This window comes from Telopea speciosissima, chromosome 1 (assembly GCF_018873765.1).
Source record: "Telopea speciosissima isolate NSW1024214 ecotype Mountain lineage chromosome 1, Tspe_v1, whole genome shotgun sequence".
NCBI lineage: Eukaryota > Viridiplantae > Streptophyta > Magnoliopsida > Proteales > Proteaceae > Telopea > Telopea speciosissima.
Window position 1 is genome coordinate 68,410,631 of NC_057916.1, and position 23,745 is coordinate 68,434,375.

The window sequence follows — 23,745 nt, forward strand, 5'->3', positions numbered from 1 at the left end:
ACAAGAAATTTGTAAACTTCTGTGGCTTAGAGGGTTATTACAGGATATTGGTGTTGCTGTCCATCTTCCAATGATGCTTTATTGTCACAATAAAGCGGCCATTAGTATTGCTCATAACCCTGTCCAGCATGATCGTATGAAACATATGGAGGTTGACCGACATTTCATCAACGAGAAGCTTGAAGCTGGCCTCGTTTGTGTTTCCTTTCTGAAGTCTTCTGATCAGCTAGCTGATGTGTTTACTAAGGGATTGAGTAGCAAGCTGTTTCATCCTATCAAGTTGGGCATGCATGATATATATGCTCCAACTTGAGGAGGAGTGTTAGTTATATTGGGCCAGAATACCGTGGGGGTATTTTGGACTTTTTTCCTTTATTATTTATTAGTTTCTTATGTGGTTTAATCCCACATTGCTTATGTAATTATTTTTACTATTTCATTATAGTTATAAATACAATGTGCTTAGGATGAACTAATCATCCAAGCATTAACCTAATTCAAATCTGTTTCTAAAGATCCGCATGCAAGGTTGATGAAACACCTAGGCAAGCCGAGGCGATAGGCCTCTTGGTTGCCTAGACACTTAGCCGATTGCCAGGCAACTCATGTTGATCTCATAAATAAATAACAATATATGGCATAAATTAATCACAGAGACCTGACTGATTGACCAAGCAGGGACCATATGACGAGTGACTAAACGCTCTAGCAAACGGATGGATGCCCAATCTGTTAGATTTTAGGTTGAAGAAGGAGAAGAGAAGAAAGAGAAGAGAGCAGCCACGGTTTTGGTGTTCAAGTGTTATGTCTCTAACCTAGAGACTAACATGTTTATATTGAAAAGAATAGTAAATTACACCTAGGCCCTTGGCCTTATACAAATGACATACCAGGAATATTTACACATATGCCCCTGATACAATACAGCCATTCTTAACACTCCCCCTCAGGCTGGGTGGTATATGTCATACATACCCAGCTTGTCTAACATAAAACTAAAGTGATTGGAGCCAAGTCCTTTGGTGAAGATATCAACCACTTGTTCATTCGTCATCACAAAGGGAGTACAAATAGCCTTAGAGTCTATTTTCTCCTTAATAAAGTGTCTGTCAACCTCAACATGCTTTGTCCTGTCATGTTGAACTGGGTTGTGAGCAATACTGATGGCTGCCTTGTTGTCGCAATATAAACTCATAGGTTCAGTTGTCTCAAACCCCAATTCTTGGACAAGCTTCTTCAACCACAAGACTTCACACACACCATGAGCCATGGCTCTAAACTCTGCTTCAGCACTTGACCTGGCTACCACTGGTTGTTTCTTACTCCTCCAGGTGACCAAATTGCCTCCAACAAAAGTACAGTATCCAGATGTGGATCTCCTATCAGAGATAAACCCAGCCCAATCAGCATCTGTATATACTTCAATTCTCAAATGACCATTCCTAGAGAAGAGAAGACCTTTTCCAGGGCATGACTTCAAATACCTGAGGATCCTATAAACTGCATCAAGATGTCCCATCTTGGGTGTATGCATAAACTGACTCACTACTCCAACAGCATAGGTGATGTCAAGACGGGTGAGTGAGAGGTAGATAAGTTTACCTACTAGCCTCTGATACTTTTCAGCATCCACCAAAGGTTCACTACAATCTTCCCCTAGTTTGTGGGTTTGCTCAATAAGGGAGGAGATTGGTTTGCATCCTAAGTAGCCTGTCTCCTTAAGTAGATCAAGAACAAACTTCCTTTGGCAAACATTGATCCCTTGCTTAGATCTTGAAACTTCAATCCCTAGAAAATACTTCAATAGACCAAGATCTTTGATCTCAAACTGCCGAGCCAAATAAAGCTTAAGCTTTGAGATTTCAGCTTCACTGTTTCCCGTGACCACAATGTCATCAACATAAACAATGAGAGTTGTAATAGTGCTGCCCTTCCTCTGTATAAACAATGTGTGGTCAACTTGACTTTGAGTGTAGCCATTCTGTAGGAGGGCTTGTTTGAACCTCTCAAACCAAGCCTTAGGAGACTGTTTGAGTCCATAGAGAGCCTTCCTAAGTCGACACACTTTCCCATTATCACCAGGATGCTTGAACCCAGGAGGAGAGTACATATATACTTCTTCTTCTAGGTCACCATGTAAGAATGCATTCTTCACATCAAGTTGGTACAATGGCCAATCAAGATTTGCAGCCATTGAGAGAAGTACACGGATGGAGTTATGCTTGGCCACTGGAGCAAAGGTTTCCTGATAGTCAATGTCATACACCTGTGTATACCCCTTGGCGACAAGTCTTGCCATATACCTTTCCACAGTACCATCAGACTTGAACTTGACTGTGAATACCCATCTGCACCCAACCGGGATTCTCCCTTTAGGGAGTTCAACAAGATCCCAACTGTGATTCTTCTCAAGAGCCAACATCTCTGTGTTCATTGCTTCTCTCCATTTTGGATCTGCCATAGCCTCTGTTACATTCTTGGGAATAGAGATGGATGAGATAGCCACAGTAAAGGCTTTACCTGTAAGGGAGATAGAATCATAGGAAACAAACTTGGCAATAGGATTAGTGCATGCCCGAGTTCCCTTTCGGTGAGCAACAGGAAGATCTAAGTCTGAGAATGGAGAATTAGAGGAAGGTATACTGTCTCAACTGATGAAGGCTCAGGATGAGGAGACGAAGAAGGATTTTGGCAGGTCTTCTTTATAGGAAGCCATGAAGGAGGATTTCTCCTCTCCTTCGTATACACCAATAACTCCCCCTGTTCTCTGTTATCCTGTGCACTAGGAGGCTCCCCCTCAACAATAATATCCACAGAATTTTTCTTCCCTTTGTCAAGCTGGAAAGGAGAAATAGGAACAAGAGAGGAGAAAAGAAATGACACAAACTCGGGAACCTCTTCACCTTCAACACTACCACCACACTCCCCCTGAAGAGGGGACTAAAAATACACAATGTTTTCAAAGAAATGAACATCCTTGGAGAGGAGCCACCGACGGGTAGGAGGATGATAGCATTTATACCCCTTTAAGGTGGAGGAATACCCAAGAAAGATGCACTTCAGAGCCTTAGGATCCAATTTAGTGCGGGCAGATTTGCTAATATGGACATAGCAAATACACCCAAACACCCTTGGAGGGAGAGAAAAAGAAGAGGACCTTGAAGGCAAGAGATCAAGAGGAACCTGGAAGTTCAAGACACTAGAAGGCATGTGATTAATAAGAAAGACAACAGTGAGTAGAGCATCAGACCAAAAAGTTTTTGGAACATACATGGTAAACAAAAGTGATCTAGCCACTTCAAGGAGATGGCGATTTTTTCTTTCAGCCACCCCATTTTGTTGAGGGGTATCAACACAAGCCACCTGATGAATAATGCCATGGTCAGAAAAAAAGGTTTCCAAACAACTATACATATACTCCCCACCTTTGTCTGAGCGGACAATTTGGATCCGAGTTTGAAATTGGGTATACACTAACTCATAAAAGTTTGTAAATGCAACATGAACATCACTCTTATGTTTCAAAAGAAAAACTCAAGTAACCCGAGAAAAGTCATCAATAAAAGAAATAAAGTAGCGGAAGCCACACAAAGAAGTAACAGGGGAGGGCCCCCAAACATCAGTATGGATAAGATGAAAGGTGAAGTAGATCTATTACCGTTAGATGCATAAACTGTTTTACAACTTTTGGCAAATAGACAAGGTTCACAATGAAAAACATGCGAGACAGGAAAAGAAGTAAACAAATGTGGCAACTGTTTCCTCATAACAAAAAAAGAGGGGTGCCCCAAGCGACGGTGCCATAGCAGAATATCCTCCTGAGTACGTCCACCTTCTTGCCCACAAACATAGGACTGAGCTTGCAGAACAGGGGAAGTACCAGTCTCCAAAACATACAAGCCATTAGCTTCACGACCACTGCCAATCACCCTCTTCGTCACCAAATCCTGAAAAAGTCAATGGGTAGGAAAGAAGGTGACAAAGCAGTTCAAAGATTTAGTCAATTGACTAACAGAAAGAAGGTTAGTGGCAAAGTTGGGAACATGAAAAACAGACTTCAAGGGTAAAAAAGGTGCAACCTGGATATCTCCCTTACCAGAAACAGAAGAGAAGGTACCATCAGCAATTTTTACCTTATATTTCCCAAAACAAACAGAATAGGAATTATATAGCTGTGACCTACCAGTCATATGATCTGTGGCACCTGAGTCAATGACCCAAGAGGCGAGGCCGGAGGAGGAAGCCTGCAGTGCAGTGGAAGAACCGGTGGTAAAGGAACCATCCAAATGAGCCACAATCCGGCGAAATGCAGTAATGTCATCCTTGGAAAGAGAGGATTCATCAAATTCAACAACTCCAACAAGAGCCTTAGGCCCTTTCTTCCGCTGTCCTCGCCCTCCAGATGAACCAGCAGGGGGCTTCCCATGGAGATCCCAGCAAAAATCCTTAGTATGCCCATTCTTGCCACAATGGTCACATAGGAATCGACCCTTCACAGCTCCCTTAGCAACCCCCTTATCGGCCCCCTTGGTGGAGTCCTGAGGGATGGAAGAAACAAGTGCAGAGTGCTCAACAGTGGGGGCAGTCCCCATAGCACCCCTACGGGTCTCCTCACTCTGTAGATATCCACACACCTCCTCCAATGAGGGAAGACTTGGACGGCCAAGAATTTGCACCCTAAGACGCTCAAAATCAGCATTAAGACCTCCAAGAAGAAATAAGACCCTCTCTCTCTTAAACAACCGATGCACCTTGACCTCATCAGCAGGGCATGACTGGAGATCTCTATAATGGTCATACTCTTCCCACAGGCCCACAACAAGGCTATAGTATTCAGAGATACTTCTCTCACCCTGGCGCAAGCTGACAATCTGTTGGAGAAGTTGGTATACCTTAGTAGAGTCCCCAACCCGATCAAAAATACGGGTCACACTATTCCAAATGTCCTTGGCAGTCTCCTTGCCCATAAATCTTCTTCCAATCTCAGGCTTCATGGAAAAAAGAAGCCAGGGTATCACCAGGGAATTCTCAGAGTCCCACTTGGGATACCCTTGCTCAGTCGGAAGAGGGGCCTGTATACTACCATTGATGTAACCCATCTTTCCCCTACACCGGAGAATCAGTTTCATGGACCGGGACCAATCCAAATAGTTGTGGTTCTCAAGTTTGGCAATAGGGAGTTGGGTATTGGGACTCTCAAAGGAGGAAGGAAAAATGGGGCTGTTGGGCTGTGTCTACAAGAGGCAGGGGTGTTGTAGCATCTTTGTCACCCATTTTGACCTTTAATCAAACACTTGATAGGCCCAAATAACAAATATCTCAACCACAACAACAGTCCCACAAATACAGCAATAGAAAACCAGGAAAAACAGACATAAATAGGCTGAAAATAGGCCTTTAAATCCCTAAAAACTGATCAAACAACCACGGAGTGAGGATTAGTATTGTTCCTTACCAAAAACGATTCAAATAGACCAAAGAAACTGGTCAAACAAGAACCTATTGAAGCAACAAGAGCCAAAAAACACTGCAGCTGACGGAAAACAGAGGCAAAACAGCCTGGCCGAGATTCCCTTCTACTCCTTGGGTGCTTCCAAGAGATGTGGGAGGACACAATGAGAAGAAACAAGACCTCCACACGAAACTAGAGCACTTGGTTGCTCAGTATTTGGACTGCAGACAAGAGAGAAACAGGTCTGAGAAGGTATGCTATTTTCCTTCACAGAGACTGTTCTTCACCTTCCAAGCAATCTTCGATCACCTTCAAACTCCAGGAGCAAACTGCTCTGATACCATGTTAGATTTTAGGTTGAAGAAGGAGAAGAGAAGAAAAAGAAGAGAGCAGCCACGGTTTTGGTGTTCAAGTGTTATGTCTCTAACCTAGAGACTAACATGCTTATATTGAAAAGAATAGTAAATTACACCTAGGCCCTTGGCCTTATACAAATGACATACCAGGGATATTTACACATATACCCCTGATACAATACAGCCATTCTTAACACAATCAACTATGGAGATCATTTTCTTTGTAGAGACATATAATTAGAGAGATAGACTTTTATTTGTCTAAATTAGGAAGAACTCAGGAAATAAACGATACCTTATTAAGAAGTGACTTCTGGCTCACACGGAGCAATAGTGCAGTGACAAATTCTAGTGTCATGTAGTTTACATTTGGAAGCTTCTTCAATATGCTTCTCATTGTATGTATGCTAGAACGAGCACCTTTGATTTCATGATGAAGGTCAAATGTAGTAAGTGGCTCAGGAAGGCTTGCAAGATAACACTTCACCAGAGATGCGACATCAATTGGGTTTGCACCCTCTGGCAATGATGCATTCCAATCTGTAGAATATAAGATACAATGAGAAAGCCAAGACATGGTTACTTAATCTGATTGTAGAATATAAGATACAATGAGAAAGCCAAGACATGGTTACTTAATCTGATACCTGACAAGTGATCAGAATATTATTTTGAGAGATGATACCTTGGTTGTATAGCGAAATCAAATTCTGAATAACCTTTTTATCACCTTCAGATCTGAACAAGTGCTCTGAGTTTAGTCCTAGAAAGCAAACAGATAGATAATTTTACACTCAGAAACCTAATAGTCACATGAGGAATATATTGATGTCTCATTTACTGTTGATCACCTGATAATATGAGGTAATCCGCACATTTGACCAAAACTTGAGGAACTGGCCTGGTGGATTGTTGTCGTTGTACATTTATCTCAATTGCAACTCCAAATACTGAGGAAAGAAACGATTAGAATCAAGCAATATAAGCAAGTACCAACACCAAAATTACAAAAAAATTGAACGTTCATACAGTAAGTAGTTACCATTCCATACACCCCCAAACAAGTAGGATATCAATCTCCCGATATTTAAAAAAGTACAGAATGGATTTAATAATTATTGAGATGGTACACCTGTGTCTGAGCACAATCAGTGTCACCCATTTTTCTAGACTCAAGAAGTAAACCATTCAGTGGTGGGTAACTATTCTCCAGATGCATGGCTAACTATGACCATGCCAAACCATTCTACAAGACCTGTAGCCCCAAAACCAAGATATTTCCTAACATTAAAGAATTCATATAACAGCCAAAAAAAAATTATAGAATCTTCAACATAAAACATATAATAATATAATATAATGATCAAAAGATGTAAAACTCACCATCAGTGCTTGCAACTCCCTGCAGAATGAAAGACAGGGTAAGAGCTTTGAGACAAGAAATTGAGTACAAAACTGAAAATCTTTCCTGGCTTACTTACCTTTTGCCAACGCTCAATGTTATTCAGAATGGTCTTACTTCTTTGCGCAGTCTTTTTTGCCACCTGAAGGCAAACCAACACAGCAGTACATGTTAGATGCTCATTTGCTTAACAAAGAGCCTTATTGAATTCTACACTCACTTAAACTATTGCAGACACAAAGCAGTACTCTTTGAGATTTCTGTGCTAGTGGTTGAGGCCACCATGAGTATGCTTCAATGGTATGGAAGCAATCACTAAGGCATCTATAGCTAGTTTAACTTGGATTGGACTGTGCAGTATTTGAGGAAACACTGCAATAGAGATTGCTCAAGAAAAGGAAAGTTTGTTCAGAAGCCCATCAATGATTATACCCTAACTAGTAACAAGATCAATACTAAACTAGGGTGGCAGGAAATGGAGGTGATCATATCTACCCATGCCAAGCTAGAGAGCCAGACTTTTACCTTGGAGTAGTAGATGGAGCTAAATTTTTGTGGAATGAGCTCAGCTAAAGCACCAACTGATGCAAGTGATGTAGATCCCACGACTGACCAGAAGAAGAACCAAAGCCCATCGAACCAGTTCCAGATAGACCAGAACTGGACCAGATCAAGCCAGCCCAGCAGGTCTTCTAGAAGGGCCAAGAAAAAGAGGCTAAAACACTGTTCATGTGAACAGTGTCGCAGCCCATATTTGCCTTGTGTGGGAATGCTTTTTAGAAGATCTTGTGGGCCCATCAAGTGGAGGAAGATTCTATCCTAATGCTGCCATAGTTTAGTTTCTATTTTCAGTTTATTAGGTAGTTTCTAATTTGGTTATCTTCGCATGTTTAGAAGGGCTGAGTTATAAAGCCCTTAGTAGTTTCTAATTTCATTCAGTTTCTATTTCCATTAGTTACTATTTTCATTAGTTTCTATTTTCCAAACAGTTGCTAAGTTTTACCTTCTATTTTTGTAGCCTAGCCTCAGTCTATATAAAGGCAGCTATTGGAATTGATTGAGACAGAATTAATGAATGATTTTTGAGGCATTCTTGCACTTGATTATGGGAGTAAAATCGCTGTTCAACAACTGGGATAGCTGTGGGAGAGAAACCCAGGCTGAGAGAGCCATTCCCCTACCCCCTTCTCTTCTATTGCAATCGATCCTTTGTGCTGCTGTTTCTCTGTTGATCAATACAAGTGCTGTGAAGAATCCTTCAAAGGCTGCAATCAATCCCCAAAGACTCCAAGTCTGTTGCTGCTGCTGCTGCTGTACCCATCGATTGAAGACCTCTGCTGCTCCTGCAAGTTGTCTCTCTGCTGCAACAACAGACTGGTATATCTCCACATTCCTTCATCAAAACCTGCAAAGTTTTGGAGCATCACCTCACTCCATCACCCCCTCCATTCAATTCCCACTTCTTCCCCATTCCATTTGCTAGAATCCTCTCTATTCACAAACCTTCTATTGTCATTCCCTCTTCATAACTTCACTTCTGTCCATCAAAATTACACAAAACTTGCTCCAGATCACCTACTCCACAAGGCCTCCACTCGATCCTCATTGGATCCCAAACAAAGTGCTGGTTTGTGAGATAATCCTTAACCTTCTATTTTGGTGTTGCTGCCATATCTTCCAATTCAACCATCAGAATCAAGTGAGACTTTCAGCAGTACTTCTACTCCATACAAGCACCAATCGACCTGAGTTTGATCCCTTTCCAATGGCTGGATTGGTTCTTATTTATTAAGTTACTAATTCTGATTTTGTTTCTAATTTGATGTTCTGCTGCAACCTATCACCGATCCTACTGTAGAGTGGTTTTTAATTGAACCCCTTCTACATTAGCAATTTTTTTTGACATACTGAGATAATGTTTCAGAGCAACTTCAGTACAATCCTAAGTTATGATGTTTAATGGGCCAGCTATTGAAACTGTATGTCATCAGCTTAGTTCCACCTTCCAGATGGTAAGAGTGATGCCCTATTCACCATCGATTAAAGATATGAAAAAGACTCCCCAGGAGAAATGAAGGTAAACCATTGTAAACCCCAGAGGGGGTGGCTCAGTTGGCAAGGATCAATACCTCACAATTAAGAGGCCACGAGTTGAACTCTCTTTGGGAGCCTAACTATCAAAAAAAAAAAAGTTAAACCACTGTAAACTATCCTTTTTCTCCACTACCCACTAAATCTTCAGCATGAGAGGAGCAGATAAATATTTGAAGGCAGACATTCAATGCAGTTCCTAGACGTGACTGTGCTAAATGAGAGGACAACACAAGTCTCCTGGCATTTATTGTTTTGTTAAGGCTTTTACTTTTGAAATTGTGCTTGAAAGAATTGTTTACTGATTCGTCAGTCCTTGCTGCCCAAAAGGGCTCCTGTTTATTGGCTTTCCCTGAATGTAACCCGTAAGTTGAATGCTAGCAATTTCAGTATGCTTAAATTCTGTAATAGCTGGCTCTAGAAGCCATCATAATTAAAGGAGGATCCATTTACTATCTTATGTAGGTTCCTGGTGAGACTGATCTCATAGTGTGCCGAATTATTCATTTTGTCGGGCCACGCGCCCTTGAGAAAAGGCAAAATGGGCAGTCTTTTGAAATTTTGTATGATTCACAAAACAACTTTGACCTTCAATCCGAAAAGCCAGTGCAAATTGAGAAGAATCCACTCCTTTAAACGACAAACATGCTGACTCAAACCACATATTGGACACATATAGCTCACATATATTAAGCAATGAAGCCGTTGTACTTCTTAGGACAGATCGCCAGCTTAAATAAGTCATGTATAAAAAGACATCCCTTTCGGATTATGAATCATGAATTTGAATAATAGGGGCTAAAAACTGTATCACTGTCTGTTTTACCTCTTCAACTTTAACTTTTCCCACAGCAACCTTGTCTTTTGTCTCTGAAATGCCCTTCTTGAGCATTGTTCCAGTAGAAGCCGCAGCAGAACGTAGGCGTTCCTGCATGGCATCCCTTGATGATGGCCGAAGAGTGGTCTTCTGAATAAGGTTCCATCGGCTTTTCACCAGTGACCCAACTTTTCCAGCTGCATCAGCAACATTTCCCTTTGCGTCTTTTGCAACCTCCCCCACAAACGTCCCAGCCGATTGTCCAGCTTCTTTCAGCTTGACCCCTGGCATTGGAACTTTTTCACAAACACTCCAAAAAAAAGAAAAAAAAAGAAAAAAAGAAAATCATAGCAGAAGTGTAGAAAGAGCATCTTTAAAAGGCTAAATAGAGGAATCAAAGACTTACCGGAAGAAGAAATGAAGCCATTTGCCTTCTCTTGCCACTGAGGCGAAACAACGGAAGGCATGGAATCTACGCCGAATACTAAAGGGTAACAATTAAACCTGAACCCAAAAAAGACCAAACAAAACACACATCATACATCAAGGAGATCCGTAGACACGGTTTCGTAGTTGCTTAAAGAATCAAACAAGACAATAATTTTCAATTCAAAATACCCAAGTTACAGAGCGTGATACTGTACATCAACTTATTTATCCTACACAATCAAAAGAAACAACCAATGGCTCATTTTTGCAATAGCAGGAGACAAGATCTAGCAACAAATAGACAAACTTCCTCTTAACTCCATCATCCGAGTCACTCCATGACGGAATTCCAAGAAAATTTGTCACGTGAGAGAGTCAGAGAGAGAGAGAGAGGAAACATACAAATAAAGAAAAGCAGGAAACTTTCTGCATTTATAGAGCCATTTCTTGGAACTCTTTCCAAATGTCCATAAGTTAAAACCTGATTTTGCTATACTGATCTGCTTTAACAATCAAAATCATGAAATCAAAAGAAAGAGGAAACAGATATTCGAGTACACAGCGAACGTTCAAAAACCCTAGTAATTCACCTTTCTCTTTTTCCTGGCGAGCGAAGAGAAGAGAGGAGCCGAAGAGGATGAGAAGCGAACACTGCTGACGGGAATCAAAGGAGAGAGAGAGAGAGAGAGTCCACCGCTTTTGGCTTTGCGCGATTCGAAAACTGACGATTGCTGTAAAAAGACTAAAAGAGCACCGTAAAATTTGATTGGGAGGACACGTGTACATTTTTTTGTAGTAAGGTATATGCCAATCAAATGATGCCACGTGGTATTTTTTTGTTGGGGCTCGCAGAGTCAGTCGCGGACAGGGACAGTTAATCTTGGCTTTGTCAGTTGTGAGAGTCAAAGTCAAACTGATCGGTAACGATATTACGGCGGCGCACGTAACGCACGAAGTTTTCAAATGAAGATCACGACCGTTGAACTTGAAAGTACCGTTTGGAGGATCCAAATGTAAAGGAAACTTTGGAGAAAGATATAAATTCAGTGAGACCGGTTGTACGTGATACATTTAGGCTCTCAAAATTCTCATTCTGAAGTGGATTGGTTGGTCCCACCACTGATAATTGAAGTTCTTGAAGCGGACATTCATGGAATTTCTTTTAAAAAATAAAAGCGGACATTCATGGATGCAACTTACTTCCTGTCGTGCGCGTTTGATTTGGTCAAATGATGAGTCTTAATTGAGCCTTTTGAAATGAAAGATTTTAAACTCTTACGCTATGTTTGGATGCGAAGAAAATAAAATAAAATAAAATTTTCATAATAAATCAATTATTGTATCATCTGTCATCATGATTTTATGTTTTTGTTTTATTATATTTTATTATTTTTTTTTCTTGGCTTCCAAACATAGCCTTAACCCTTAATGAAATGAAAATAAATCAAGGGCAAGAGATGGTTGTTTGGTCATGTAGCGTCAGCGCTTGTCCAAGGGCCCTTTTAGAGTGCATATAAGGGTATCAACATAGATGTGATTTTTTATTTCATGGGGAGCAAGGTGGTATTTTTGTGTGCTTCTGTATGTACCAAGTAACGTTCTATTTCTCGTAAATCAAATCAAATTTTAGTAGATAGTTTTCCTTCACCCACGGTCAGGGAAGAATCTTTCGACAATGTATTTGGATAGTGCACAAAAAACATCAGGGAACAAAGAGGGTTTTCGTATCATCCAAAATCCGAATCAATCTTGTCTTTGGACTTATTCCAATTGATTCCAACTGATTTAAACTATCCACTCCCAATTCATTTAACCATGAGCTTCATAAGCAGAGAGTTCATGAAGCCAATGAGTGGTTTAAATCCTTATTATTATTATTTTTTAATAAAGTGAAATGTGAATTGTAGGAGTAATTAATGTAACAATTAGAGAGGTGAATTTAGTAGTTCACACCTAAATTAGGGGGTCAATCCCATTGTTTAAGTAATCATAATAGCTTCCTATGAATCACTCAATTCAAATAGGAACCATGTATCTTTACCAAAAATAGGAATTAGGAAATCTGATTCGAGCAAATCCCTATTGGTCCGATTCATCTGATTCTTGCTTTTTTTTGTTTTTTGTGTTTTTTTGCATTCTAACTCCCTAGAGTTTTGAAAAAAACCCATGTACTCATCTTTTTGTTTTTTTTTTGGTAAATCATGTACTCATCTAGACATCTTATAAGAACGTAATAGAAAACATTTATTTAACAAATGTTAGCCCCCCACTTTTATCACGTGTAGTTCCCCTACTCGGTACGGTTTTCTAGTGCCTCTAATAAAAGGTGGGTGGATCCCACTTGGGCAGTGTGTTCGGTCAGGGGGTGGAATGATCATTTCAGCCCCCTATGAGAGGAACCGAACAATCGTACCGATCAGCAAACTTCAAGGGATAAAGGTGCCACACACGCACCGTACCCAAAGTCTTGAAAAACCCATGTGCTTATTTAGATTTATTATAATAAAATATATTTATTTAATGGGAGCATGTGAATGTCACCTCTATTGGTGTATTTAAAAGATATAATCTTCTTTTAATTATCTCTTGTTTTATTCTCAAACGTTTTTTTAATTCATAGATGATTAAAATAGTTTTAAAAAATAATTTAAAGTGGATTATCATTATGTCATTTTCAAGAGTTGTTATTGTTTCACACATTTTTTGAATGTACAAGTGAAATGACAAGATTTTATCATGTGATGAGCTCCATCCAAGGTGTCAAAACTTAACCTTCTGGCAAATGATTTCGTTATTTGTCCAACAATTTTTTCCTCTTTTAACCTTTCATATAGAAAATAGGTAACAAGATGTACAGACCACAGTTTGTACATTGCACTCTTACTCTCTCTCCTCCCTGACCATGTGGGCCTCTTGTATTTGAATCGTAAGGCTCCCATCCGCCAATTGACTTATTGTGAGAGATGCCATTACACGTGAGCAGTGTGTATATGTTACTGGATAGGTTTTTAAAACCTTAATTTGAAGGGTTTTTAAAACCTTAATTTGACCCATGAGTCAATCCCCATGTAACATTAGGGTATTCAAAAAACCAACCAAACAGTAAAGACGGGATAGGGTTACCTGAAATACCACAATTGCGGTACTTAAAATAAAATACAGTATTTACACAATCCAATAAACATAAGAACAAGCAACACATCCCACGAACAACACTGGAACCCGAGTAAATTTATGCATAACACAAGGTTCCAAACCCCACACGCAGAGGGAGAGAGAGAGAGCTCTTCCGAAATGCGTAAAGAAAGTGAGAAAGAATGAGATGTGCAAGTTAAAAGTCCTCTCTCCCTCCCCTAGCTGTTTTTTTTTTTTAATTTTTTATAGAGATGCAGGTGCTAGCATAACTGTTTGCTAAGAAAGTTAAGTGGTAAGATCCTATTACCTATTAGATGACTAACCCAAAGATTTCTTATATGAGTATATCTCTATTTCTATAATAAAATCTTTGTTAGCAAAGAATTAAAAACATATATAAAATTAAGGTCCCTAGTAAATTGTTTTCTTACATTAAATCCCTCCACTTTACAATATTACATAATAGACTTATGGACATGGGATTCATTGTTGTCACCACTCTAGTCCATTAGAGTATCATATTCAAAGAATCTAAACCATTGATTGAACATAAAAATAATTTCTAAAACTCTTTACAAATAATTATTACTTAAAATAATAACATATGAAACCCTTAATAAAAAATTTACAAAACATGTTATTACATGCAAAATTTCATCCAATCAGGAATGTACTCTTTCTTGATATTATCCCAATATAGGAACTAAGTTTCTTGTTGAGCATCTCTTTCGTTCACAGGAAAATACCATGAAATCAATGCATTAATATATAATTAGGGAGGCATCAACCGTCAGTACACCAAAATCCATGTTTCCTGACTGCAACAATAAAGAACTTTTAGGTTTAAGGACCAATCGCAAACTATTATTAAGGATCTTGTTCTTATTTGTTGTGAACAAATTTATATATAAATCTAAGAACAACCAATCGACCATTAATATCATAGTAAATTAATTATTAAATAATTAAAAGATTAAATTTGATGGATATATTATATCAATGGTCTATCTGTCACGCCCCCATCCCAAAAGGGAATAAAATACAATAAAAGGGGGTACGACTAGGATAACACATGTCACCCCTCACTGTCAGGATCTCGATTTGCAGTGTATTGAATCACAGTCAGAACTAATATAATTATCACAAATATACTAGTAAACGAAAATAGAGAAATATTACATTTCCAAGGTAAAACAGAACTACGGAAGCGTTTCAGTAATAGTTACATAATGTTCATCTGCCTAGTGTTAGGTTATACAGTAATTCAGTGATACTTCAAATGACCATTACATAACTATCAAAATATAGTCTGTACATTGCATGGTGTAAGACCCAAAAGAAATAGAAGTAAGTCTCTGAATCAAAATGCCCCATAGGCACAGTCATCACATGGACACCCGTCGCCGTGTTCCTCTGTCAACGGCTCTGGGTCCTCCACGCCCACAGAATCATACTCAAATGAGTGAACATCCAGGTTTGCCACAAATCCATCATCTGCAGCCATATCTAAAAAGGTGTACACAAAGGGGGTAACCTCCACTGAGCCCAGTGAGGGGATGGGGAGCATGCAAGCAATAACATATAGTCCATGATTCATGAAATCATTAAGCAATTATCCACCTAGCAGACACATCTAAGTCACTAGGTACTTGCTACTGCAACAACTCGGTTAACATCGCGGATCACTTATCTTATCACCGAGATGTGACCTCAATTGTTACAATGGGGCTCGCACCGGTAGAAGCCACTCGCCACCCAGAGGCAAACCCCGATAATCAATGGTCATCTCTGACCTAGCCTCGAATCACTCCTCAGGCACACAGGGAGCGTTGATTACCCAACACCTAAACCCCTGTTGGTAAGGGTCGTAGCAAGGGGATCGAAGATCCTAACCGCAATAATACTACATGAAGCTATGGTATCGAGAGGCATTCCGGACACATTGACGTCCCATACCATCTAGTACCCGGGTACCAGCACGACACGGCACATGACAGACAAGGAATAATAATTCATGGGGATCCGATGCCGGCATACCCAACACCATATCCCAACCAAGCATTTCAAATAGATCTACCATCACTACACAATCCACATCACTAACATATCCACAAATCATAGTTATAAATATGCAATTATGAACGTTGCATGCTAATTGGCATTTAAATCATACAATATATGTAAACACTCCCAAAAATCAAGTCAAATCTCAACCCCACTCACTTATTAGTTCACGATCCATTACTAAGGTTGGTTGCTGATCAACATAACGTAAGTCCCACCGTACAAGATTGCCTAGAGAAGCATGACAAAGCGAGTTAGGTAAGGTAGGAGGGGTCTCAAAGATTAAGCTTTAAGGTAGGATAACACAGTTCAGGTGGACTCTTGAGTGGACGCACAGTGCCTGGGTCCAACCCGGGCAAAATACTCTAAAACCTAAGACTGCACTCTTGAGTGGATCCTGGTCTGAGTCCACCTACAAACAGAGAAGGGATGGACTCTTGTTGTGGTTTCTAACCTGGGTCCACCTGTAAACAGATTGGGGTGGACTCTTATGGTGGTTTCTAGCTTGAGTCCACCACTGGGTCCACCACTTGGCTGAATCCGAAATTCACCACACGCAAGCTTCCAAACTCGAATTCTCTTGGGTTTCAGCCCACAAGGACTAGGGGAAAGGGTTTTTAAGTCACCTAGGTCATAATACCCTACCCTTATCATAGGGTTGTTGGATTCAAAGGGTAATTCCATCAAAATCCAAATCTAAGGTTTCTCCACCAAGAACCTTAGATTCAAGAAATAAATTCAAGAAATGTGAAGAGAGGTCTCAAGGGTTAGCTTCAAGTCCCCAAGTAGGTAGGATACCAACCCAAAAGCATCCTTGGGTTCCAAATGGAACCCTAGCTTCAAAACCCCCAACCATAAAATGGCTTCATCTCCAAATCCAAAAGAATTAAAGAAGAGAGAAGGAGAGAGAGAGAGATTCAAGGACCTACCTCAGCCCAAACAATAACTCCTAGGGTAGAGTTGCACAAGCCCTAGGATCCTTCCAATTTCTTCCTTTTCCTCTCCTTTCATTCTCTCTTCACCTCCACGATTTAGTTAGGTTAAATGAGTTATGACCATTTAATGGTCATTACCCCCTATTTGTAGTGGCTTAGTTAGTGGTCAGTTAGATTAATCCATATAACCCCAAAACCCTTATTTTGGTCTCAAGTGGGTCCTTAAGATATTTTAAGGCGCCATACTAAAATACAAAAGGAGATGGTGGGGCCCATGACATTTGGGGACACCGCGATGAGAATCCGACACAAGAAACAAGTGGGTCCCACAACACCTTACCCACAATAAATCCTATGGCAAGTGTGGACCCACTACTGTGAGTCCAGCTCAGGGTCTAGCCCACCTGAAATAGGGTAAACCCAAGGCAATAGACCTCGGGCTTTGGCCCACCCTTCGAGGGTTACTATGGGAATTAAGCAACCTTGTAAACAAGTTCAGAACATACCCAAAAATAGTTCAATTGCCCCATCAAGGATTGATTTCTGGAATCCCGAAGAGTTTCCTTACTTCGACGTTCACTTCACCATGGCTCGTCGTGTCGATGTGACAAGATACTGGATGCTCTCTTCAGTACTCCTCGCTCTTGGGACTAGTGCTTGGAGGGTAGTCCATGAAGTCTTCATCCACAAATTTCTCCCAATCCCGATTGAGAAATCTTTCCTCAATCGCCAAGCTTGTGAACCGGTCAAAGACCTTATAACTCGATTTGACCACCCTTGCGAACAGGTCACCGACATAGACGCCAGCTCCATCTACGTGGCACAAAAATAATGTTATTAAAAGATGATCTCGGGTGCAGGTCTAACATTCCCCCAACCTTACAAAAAATTTTGTCCTCGAAATTTGGCGTACCTTGTAACTTAAAAAAGAGAGGGGTACTTCGCCCGCATTTCCAGTTCAGCTTCCCAAGATGCTTCTTCTTCTATATGATTGCACCACTTTATCTTCACATAGAAGATAGGATGGTTTCGAAGGTGAACAATCTTGTTGTCCAAAATCTTCTCGGGTTGCTCTTTATAGGACATGTCAACAGTGAGCTCCGATGGTTCATGCGTTAGAATATGACTCGGGTCGTGAACGTATTTCCACAGCATAGACACTTGGAATACGTCATGCATGCCTTCCAATGATGGAGGGAGAGCCAATCGATATGCCACCGGCCCGACTCTAGCCAGAATTTCATACGGACCGATAAACCGTGGACTCAGTTTACCCTTCTTGCTAAAACGCATCACCCCTTTGGTGGGTGACACCTTGAGGAAAACCTTGTCGCCAATGACAAATTCTAAATCTTTCCTTCTCAGTTCCGCATAACCTTTCTGCCTGGACTGGGCTGCCTTGATTCGCTCCCAAATCAGGTCCACCTTCTCACCGATTGCTTGGATCAACTCGGGACCTAAAATACGACGTTCACCAACCTCATCCCAATACAACAGTGTTCAGCATTTCTTCCCATACTGAGCCTCGAACGGTGCCATACCAATTGTGGCTTGGTAACTATTGTTGTAAGCGAACTCGACGAGAGAGATATGCTCATCCCAACTGCCTTGCATGTCAATGGCATATGCTCGAAGCATATCTTCCAAGGACTGTATGGTCCTTTCTGACTATCCGTCTGTTTGAGGGTGGAAAGTTGTACTAAAGTTTAGCAATGTGCCCATGGCCTTCTGGAAACCATCCCAAAACTTAGAAGTAAACCTGGGATCTCTGTTGGAAATGATACTAACAGGGACTCCGTGCAAGCGGACCACATTATCAACATACAACTGGGCCAGCTTGTCCATCGAGTAGGTGACCTTTATAGGAATGAAATGGGCCATTTTGGTTAACCGATCCACAATAACCCAGATGGCGTCAACACCCCTAGGTGTTCGGGGCAGGCCAGTAATGAAGTCCATGGTAATATTCTCCCACTTTCATTCTGGAACAGGCAGTGTTTGTAGTAGACCGTGAGGTCGCTGCCTATCTGCTTTCACCTGTTGACAAGTAAGGCACCTTGCCACATGTTCAGCCACATCCTTCTTCATTACACCCCACTAGTAATAATTCTTCAAATCTTTAAACATCTTCGTGCTGCCTGGGTGAACTGAATTAGGAGAATTGTGAGCATTAGTCAATACCTCCTTCCTTAACTGCTCGTCGTTGGGAACACACAACCGGTTCCTGAATAGGAGGACACCCTCCACTGTCAATATAAAGTCTAACTCACGCTGTGTTCCTTCACGAATTGCTCTAATAATCTTTTGGAAGTCTTCATCGGAAGATTGAGCTAATTGAATCTTCCCCATAAGAGATGGTTGAACTGACAAGGTTGCCAGAGATATAGTTGTACCCTCTATCAGCAACTCTAGATCCATCCTTCTTGCTTCCTCGATAAGTTCTTCATTGACGGCTAGTGATCCAAGTGATAGTGACTGTGACTTTCGACTCAAGGCATCTGCCACCAAGTTAGCCTTACCAGGGTGGTAATGGATGGTGCAATCATAATCTTTCAACAACTCCAACCATCGCCGTTGTCTCATATTAAGCTCCTTCTATGTGAAGAAGTACTTGAGGCTCTTATGGTCGCTGTATATCTCGCTCTTCTCCCCATAGAGATAATGCCGCCAGATTTTCAGAGCAAAGACCACAGCTGCAAGCTCTAAGTTATGAGTCAGGTAGTTCTTTTCATAATCCTTCAATTGCCGAGAGGCGTAGGCCACCACCTTTCCATCTTGCATCAATACACAACCCAGACCCATCTTTGACGCATCACTATAAACAACCATTCCTCCAGTGCCATTAGGAATGGTAAGCACCGGAGCAGAAATCAGTCTTTGCTTCAATTCTAGGAAGCTCTTCTCGTAATCATCAGACCACTCGAACTTCACTCCCTTTCGGGTCAGTCGAGTCATTGAGGCCGAGAGTCTTGAGAAGTTTTTGATAAACCTCCTGTAGTAGCCGACTAAACCCAAGAAACTACGGATCTCAACCACATTCTTGGGGGTTTCCCAATCAACTACCGACTTCACCTTACTGGGGTCAACTTCTATACCCTTGGCTGAGACAACATGCCCCAAGAAAGCCACTTGGGGTAGCCAAAACTCACATTTACTGAACTTAGCGTACAACTGCTTCTCTCTCAACCGCTGTAGCACAAGTCGAAGATGCTCAACATGCTCCACCTCATTCTTCGAGTATATCAAGATATCATCAATAAAGACGATCACATACTTGCCCAGTACATCGTGAAACACCCCGTTCATCAACTCCATGAAAGCAGCCGGGGCATTGGTCAATCCGAAGGACATGACCAAGAATTCATAGTGACCGTAGCGAGATCTGAAGGCTGTCTTGCTAATGTCACTATCTCTGATTTTCAATTGATGATACCCTGACCTGAGGTCAATCTTCGAGAACACCTTATCACCCTGTAGTTGATCGAACAAATCATCAATTCTGGGTAACGGGTGCCGATTCTTGATCATTAATTTATTTAGCTCACGGTAGTCGATGCACATCCTCAGGCTACCGTCTTTCTTCTTCACAAACAGTACCAGTACTCCCCAAGGAGAAACACTCGGTCTGATGAACCCCTTCTTCAATAAATCCTTGAGCTGTTCCTGCAACTCTCTCAGCTCTGCAGGTGCCATCCTATAAGGTGCCTTGGACACTGGGGCTACACCTGGGATCAAATCAATCATGAATTTGGTCTCACAGTCTGGTGGTAACAGTGTCAGGTCTTTCGAAAAAACATCCGAGAATTCCTTAACCACATCGATCTCTTCAAGTGGCCTGACCTTTGCTTCGACATCCATCACTGATGCCAAGTAACACTGACATCCTTCCTCTATCAACTTCTGGACTTGTAAAGCGGAGATAGTGATTTTCTTAGGCTTTCGATTTTTACAACCCTCAAATATGAACTCCACACCTTCATCAGGTTTAAACACAATCCTCTTCTTTGCACAGACTAGGCTAGCCCCGTAACTAGACAACCAATCCATGCCTAAGATTACGTTGAAGTCTCTCATGTTCAACTCAATCAGACGAGCAACAAGTTCCTTACCATCAATCCATACTGGGCAAGGTTCATAAAGTGCATCAAGTTCTATGGCACTGCCCGTTGGTGTACTGACCATAAGATTTTGGGAAAGTCATTTCGAGCTGACTCCTAGTCTTTTAGCAAACATAGGAGATACAAAAGAATGCGTTGCCCCTTAATCAAACAATACATAAGCAGGCTGTGAACATATAGAAACCATACATGTGGTCACAGTAGGGTCAGCCTGGGCTTCATCATTGGTAAGTGCATAGACTTGCCCCTGAGGTTGGTTGCTGGTTGGAGGTAGAGCAGGACGACTAGCGGGTCGTGACTGAGGTGCTTTGGAAGGTGCTGTAGTTGAAGTACCTCCCCGCTTGGGGTATGGACATTCCCTAGAAATATGACCACTGCCCAGACAGTTGAAACATTGGATTGTCTGTGCCCCATAGTGAGGATTTGCAGGTAGCTTAGGAGCCTGAGCTGCACCTTGCCTATAGTACTGAGTCGGGGCTGAAGTGGAGTAAGATCCTCTCTGAAACTTGCTAGGCCCCCTATAGTTTGAAGAAGTCATAGGCCTCTTGCTGGCCTGGATTGCTCTATAATTCTCCCTTTGTTTGTCTTCTACCACCTTGGCAGCTTGAACCACCCTAGCGTATGAGGGATACTCATGGAATACCACAGGCATACTAATACCGGGCCTCAACCCCTTCTCGAATAGTCGAGCCTTGACAGTGTAGGGCTTCATGTGAATGGGAGCAAAGTAGAAGAGTTCCTCGAACAAATGCTGGAATTTGAGGACTGACTTGGACCCTTGAATCAAACTTGTAAACTCAGCCTGCTTCTTGTCGCGGAAGCTCTTGGAGAAGTAATTTTCAAGGAAAGTCTCCTTGAACAGTTGCCAGGTAGGGTTGGGATGCAGTAGTCCAAAGTTTTCTTTTTCAAACCGCCACCAAGAGTCAGCCTCACCTCTGAGCTGATAGACCGCACATCTGATTTTATCCTCGTCAACACACTGGAGCACCTCAAAAATCCTTTCCAAATCCCTTATCCAGTGAGCTGGATACATGGAGTCATCCGCCATTTTGTTGAAAGTGGGAGGGCGTTGTTTTGAAATTTCTCGGATAGTCTTGAGGCATCTGCCCAGGCTGGTATCGTACTGGTGCCTGGTGCATGGCGATTCCGACGATGCTTGGTGGCCAGACTGGTGTACCGTGTATCGGCCAAATGCGCAGTCTGGAGGTGGCACTAGTACAGGAGGGGGCACTTGTCTTGCCTTTCCCTATCCGCAACCAAGACTTGAAGCTGGGCATTCATATTATGCATAATGTCCCTTGTCTCTTGTTGCATGGCTCGCGTAAGGTTCCCCAGTAGCGCGGCCACATCCGTATTGTTTTGAATTGGCGGAGGATTTGGTAAATTCGTACCCAAGCCTTCCGTGGCCTCGTCAAGGGAAGGGGAACGATTCTCAGTTGAGCGGTTATCAACCATGTTGCGTACCTTTTCAAGATTGATAATTTATCAAACACAATTTCAAGATTTAAAGGAAAGATAAAGGAGAAACCAATCCAAAATCTTCCTCAAATGTACGTGTAGGATAGTCAATAAACATGGGGAAATACACACAGGGGAGGCTAGAAAAACATTGGAAAAAGACTGGTTGCAAAACCGGTCCCAAAGCACTTTTTAGGCCGAGTGGACTCTGGTCTGGGTCCACCCTGGGTCCAGTACGAAACAGCAGGTATGCGGACTCACAAGGTGGACTCAGGCTGGGTCCACCCCTGGGTCCAGTGCGAACCAGCAGGTATGTGGACTCACAGGGTGGACTCAGGCAGGGTCCACCCCTGAGTCTAGGGGTGTCAATGGGTCGGGTTGGGCCGGGCCTGCCTAAACCCCGACCCGACCCTAGAGGCCTTAACCACGACTCCGACCCGACCCGACCCTGTCAGGGTCAAGAAACTCTCAACCACGGTCCGACCTCGCCAGGGTCGGGCGGCTCGTTGGTCTTGATTTATGGCACCGCCCACGTGTCTCATTAGACCATGTTTTTGTAACATAGGATCTCAACCTATGGGACAACTAATAAATATGTTGAAAAAATGGCGTGTGTATAAACTCTCTCTCTACAGTTGTAATCGTGTCCTCTCAATAGGCCTGGAAGCTTATAGGGGCTACAACTAAATAACAATCATGTCAGTGACTCTTTTTATGGTCCTGATCAAAATAGTAGATGATCTACTCTTTTTATGGGTTCCCACTTCATGATGATGACAAAGCTAGTAGTTATCTCTGTACAATTCTCTTCTGTTTTTTTTTTGTCAAGAAAATACTTATATTAAGTATATAATATATATATATATATATATATATATATGTAATATTATATACCTATAATTAATACAGGGTCGGGTCGGGCCGGGCCGGGCTAGGCCGAGGATCTAAACCCTGACCCGACCCGACCCTGCCAGGGTCAGACTATAACTAAACCCAAACCCGCCCTCAGGGTCAAAAAATCAGGGTCGGGCCCGGGCCGGGCTCAGGGCGGGTTCGGGCCAGCCGGGCTTTATTGACACCCCTACCTGAGTCCAGCGAAAAAATCAAGAAAAAAAAAATAGAAGGCTGTGGGTTTTAAAACCCACTCGCCCTTTCATTTTCTCCTACCCTTGCGTGAAGAAGATAACCAAGCCTCTACTTCCCTGCTTCTACCTCCTTTCTTTGGCGATTTTAGGTACTCAACTTGTGGATTTCATCCTCAAATCAAGCCCAGGTAAGTTTCTTCCCTCCCAAACTCGTTTTCTTCAAGTTTTCTTCCAAACCCAACCCTAGGTTTGCTCTATTTCGTTTCCCCTTCTTGAAGAAACTAGAAATAGGGGTTCTAAAGATGTGAATCCCTGCTTCAATCGCATAAACCAAGTATGCAAACCATTCAACTCCTTCACATTACCCCCATTCTTGCTATTTGGGTAAAAAAAGAGAATTTTC

General features: G+C 41.8%; 1 protein-coding gene across 3 annotated transcripts in view; it reads right to left on the reverse strand.

The window, feature by feature from the left end:
- Positions 1-11,249, reverse strand: part of LOC122646535 (uncharacterized Rho GTPase-activating protein At5g61530) — a 29,483-nt gene extending 18,234 nt beyond the window's left edge. Inside the window, exons 1-8 of one of the 3 annotated variants that reach the window (XM_043840121.1) lie at positions 11,139-11,249; positions 10,525-10,597; positions 10,128-10,402; positions 7,290-7,352; positions 7,192-7,210; positions 6,660-6,758; positions 6,494-6,571; positions 6,104-6,348 (exon numbers count right to left, since the gene is read on the reverse strand). In XM_043840121.1, the coding sequence (XP_043696056.1) occupies positions 6,104-6,348; positions 6,494-6,571; positions 6,660-6,758; positions 7,192-7,210; positions 7,290-7,352; positions 10,128-10,402; positions 10,525-10,585 (840 nt within the window). In that variant the 5' untranslated portion in view covers positions 10,586-10,597; positions 11,139-11,249. Of the gene's footprint in view, positions 1-6,103; positions 6,349-6,493; positions 6,572-6,659; positions 6,759-7,191; positions 7,211-7,289; positions 7,353-10,127; positions 10,403-10,524; positions 10,623-11,137 lie in introns of all 3 variants that reach the window. The other 2 variants (XM_043840108.1, XM_043840114.1) reach the window with 2 other exon arrangements.
- Between the last annotated feature and the right edge of the window lie 12,496 nt (positions 11,250-23,745).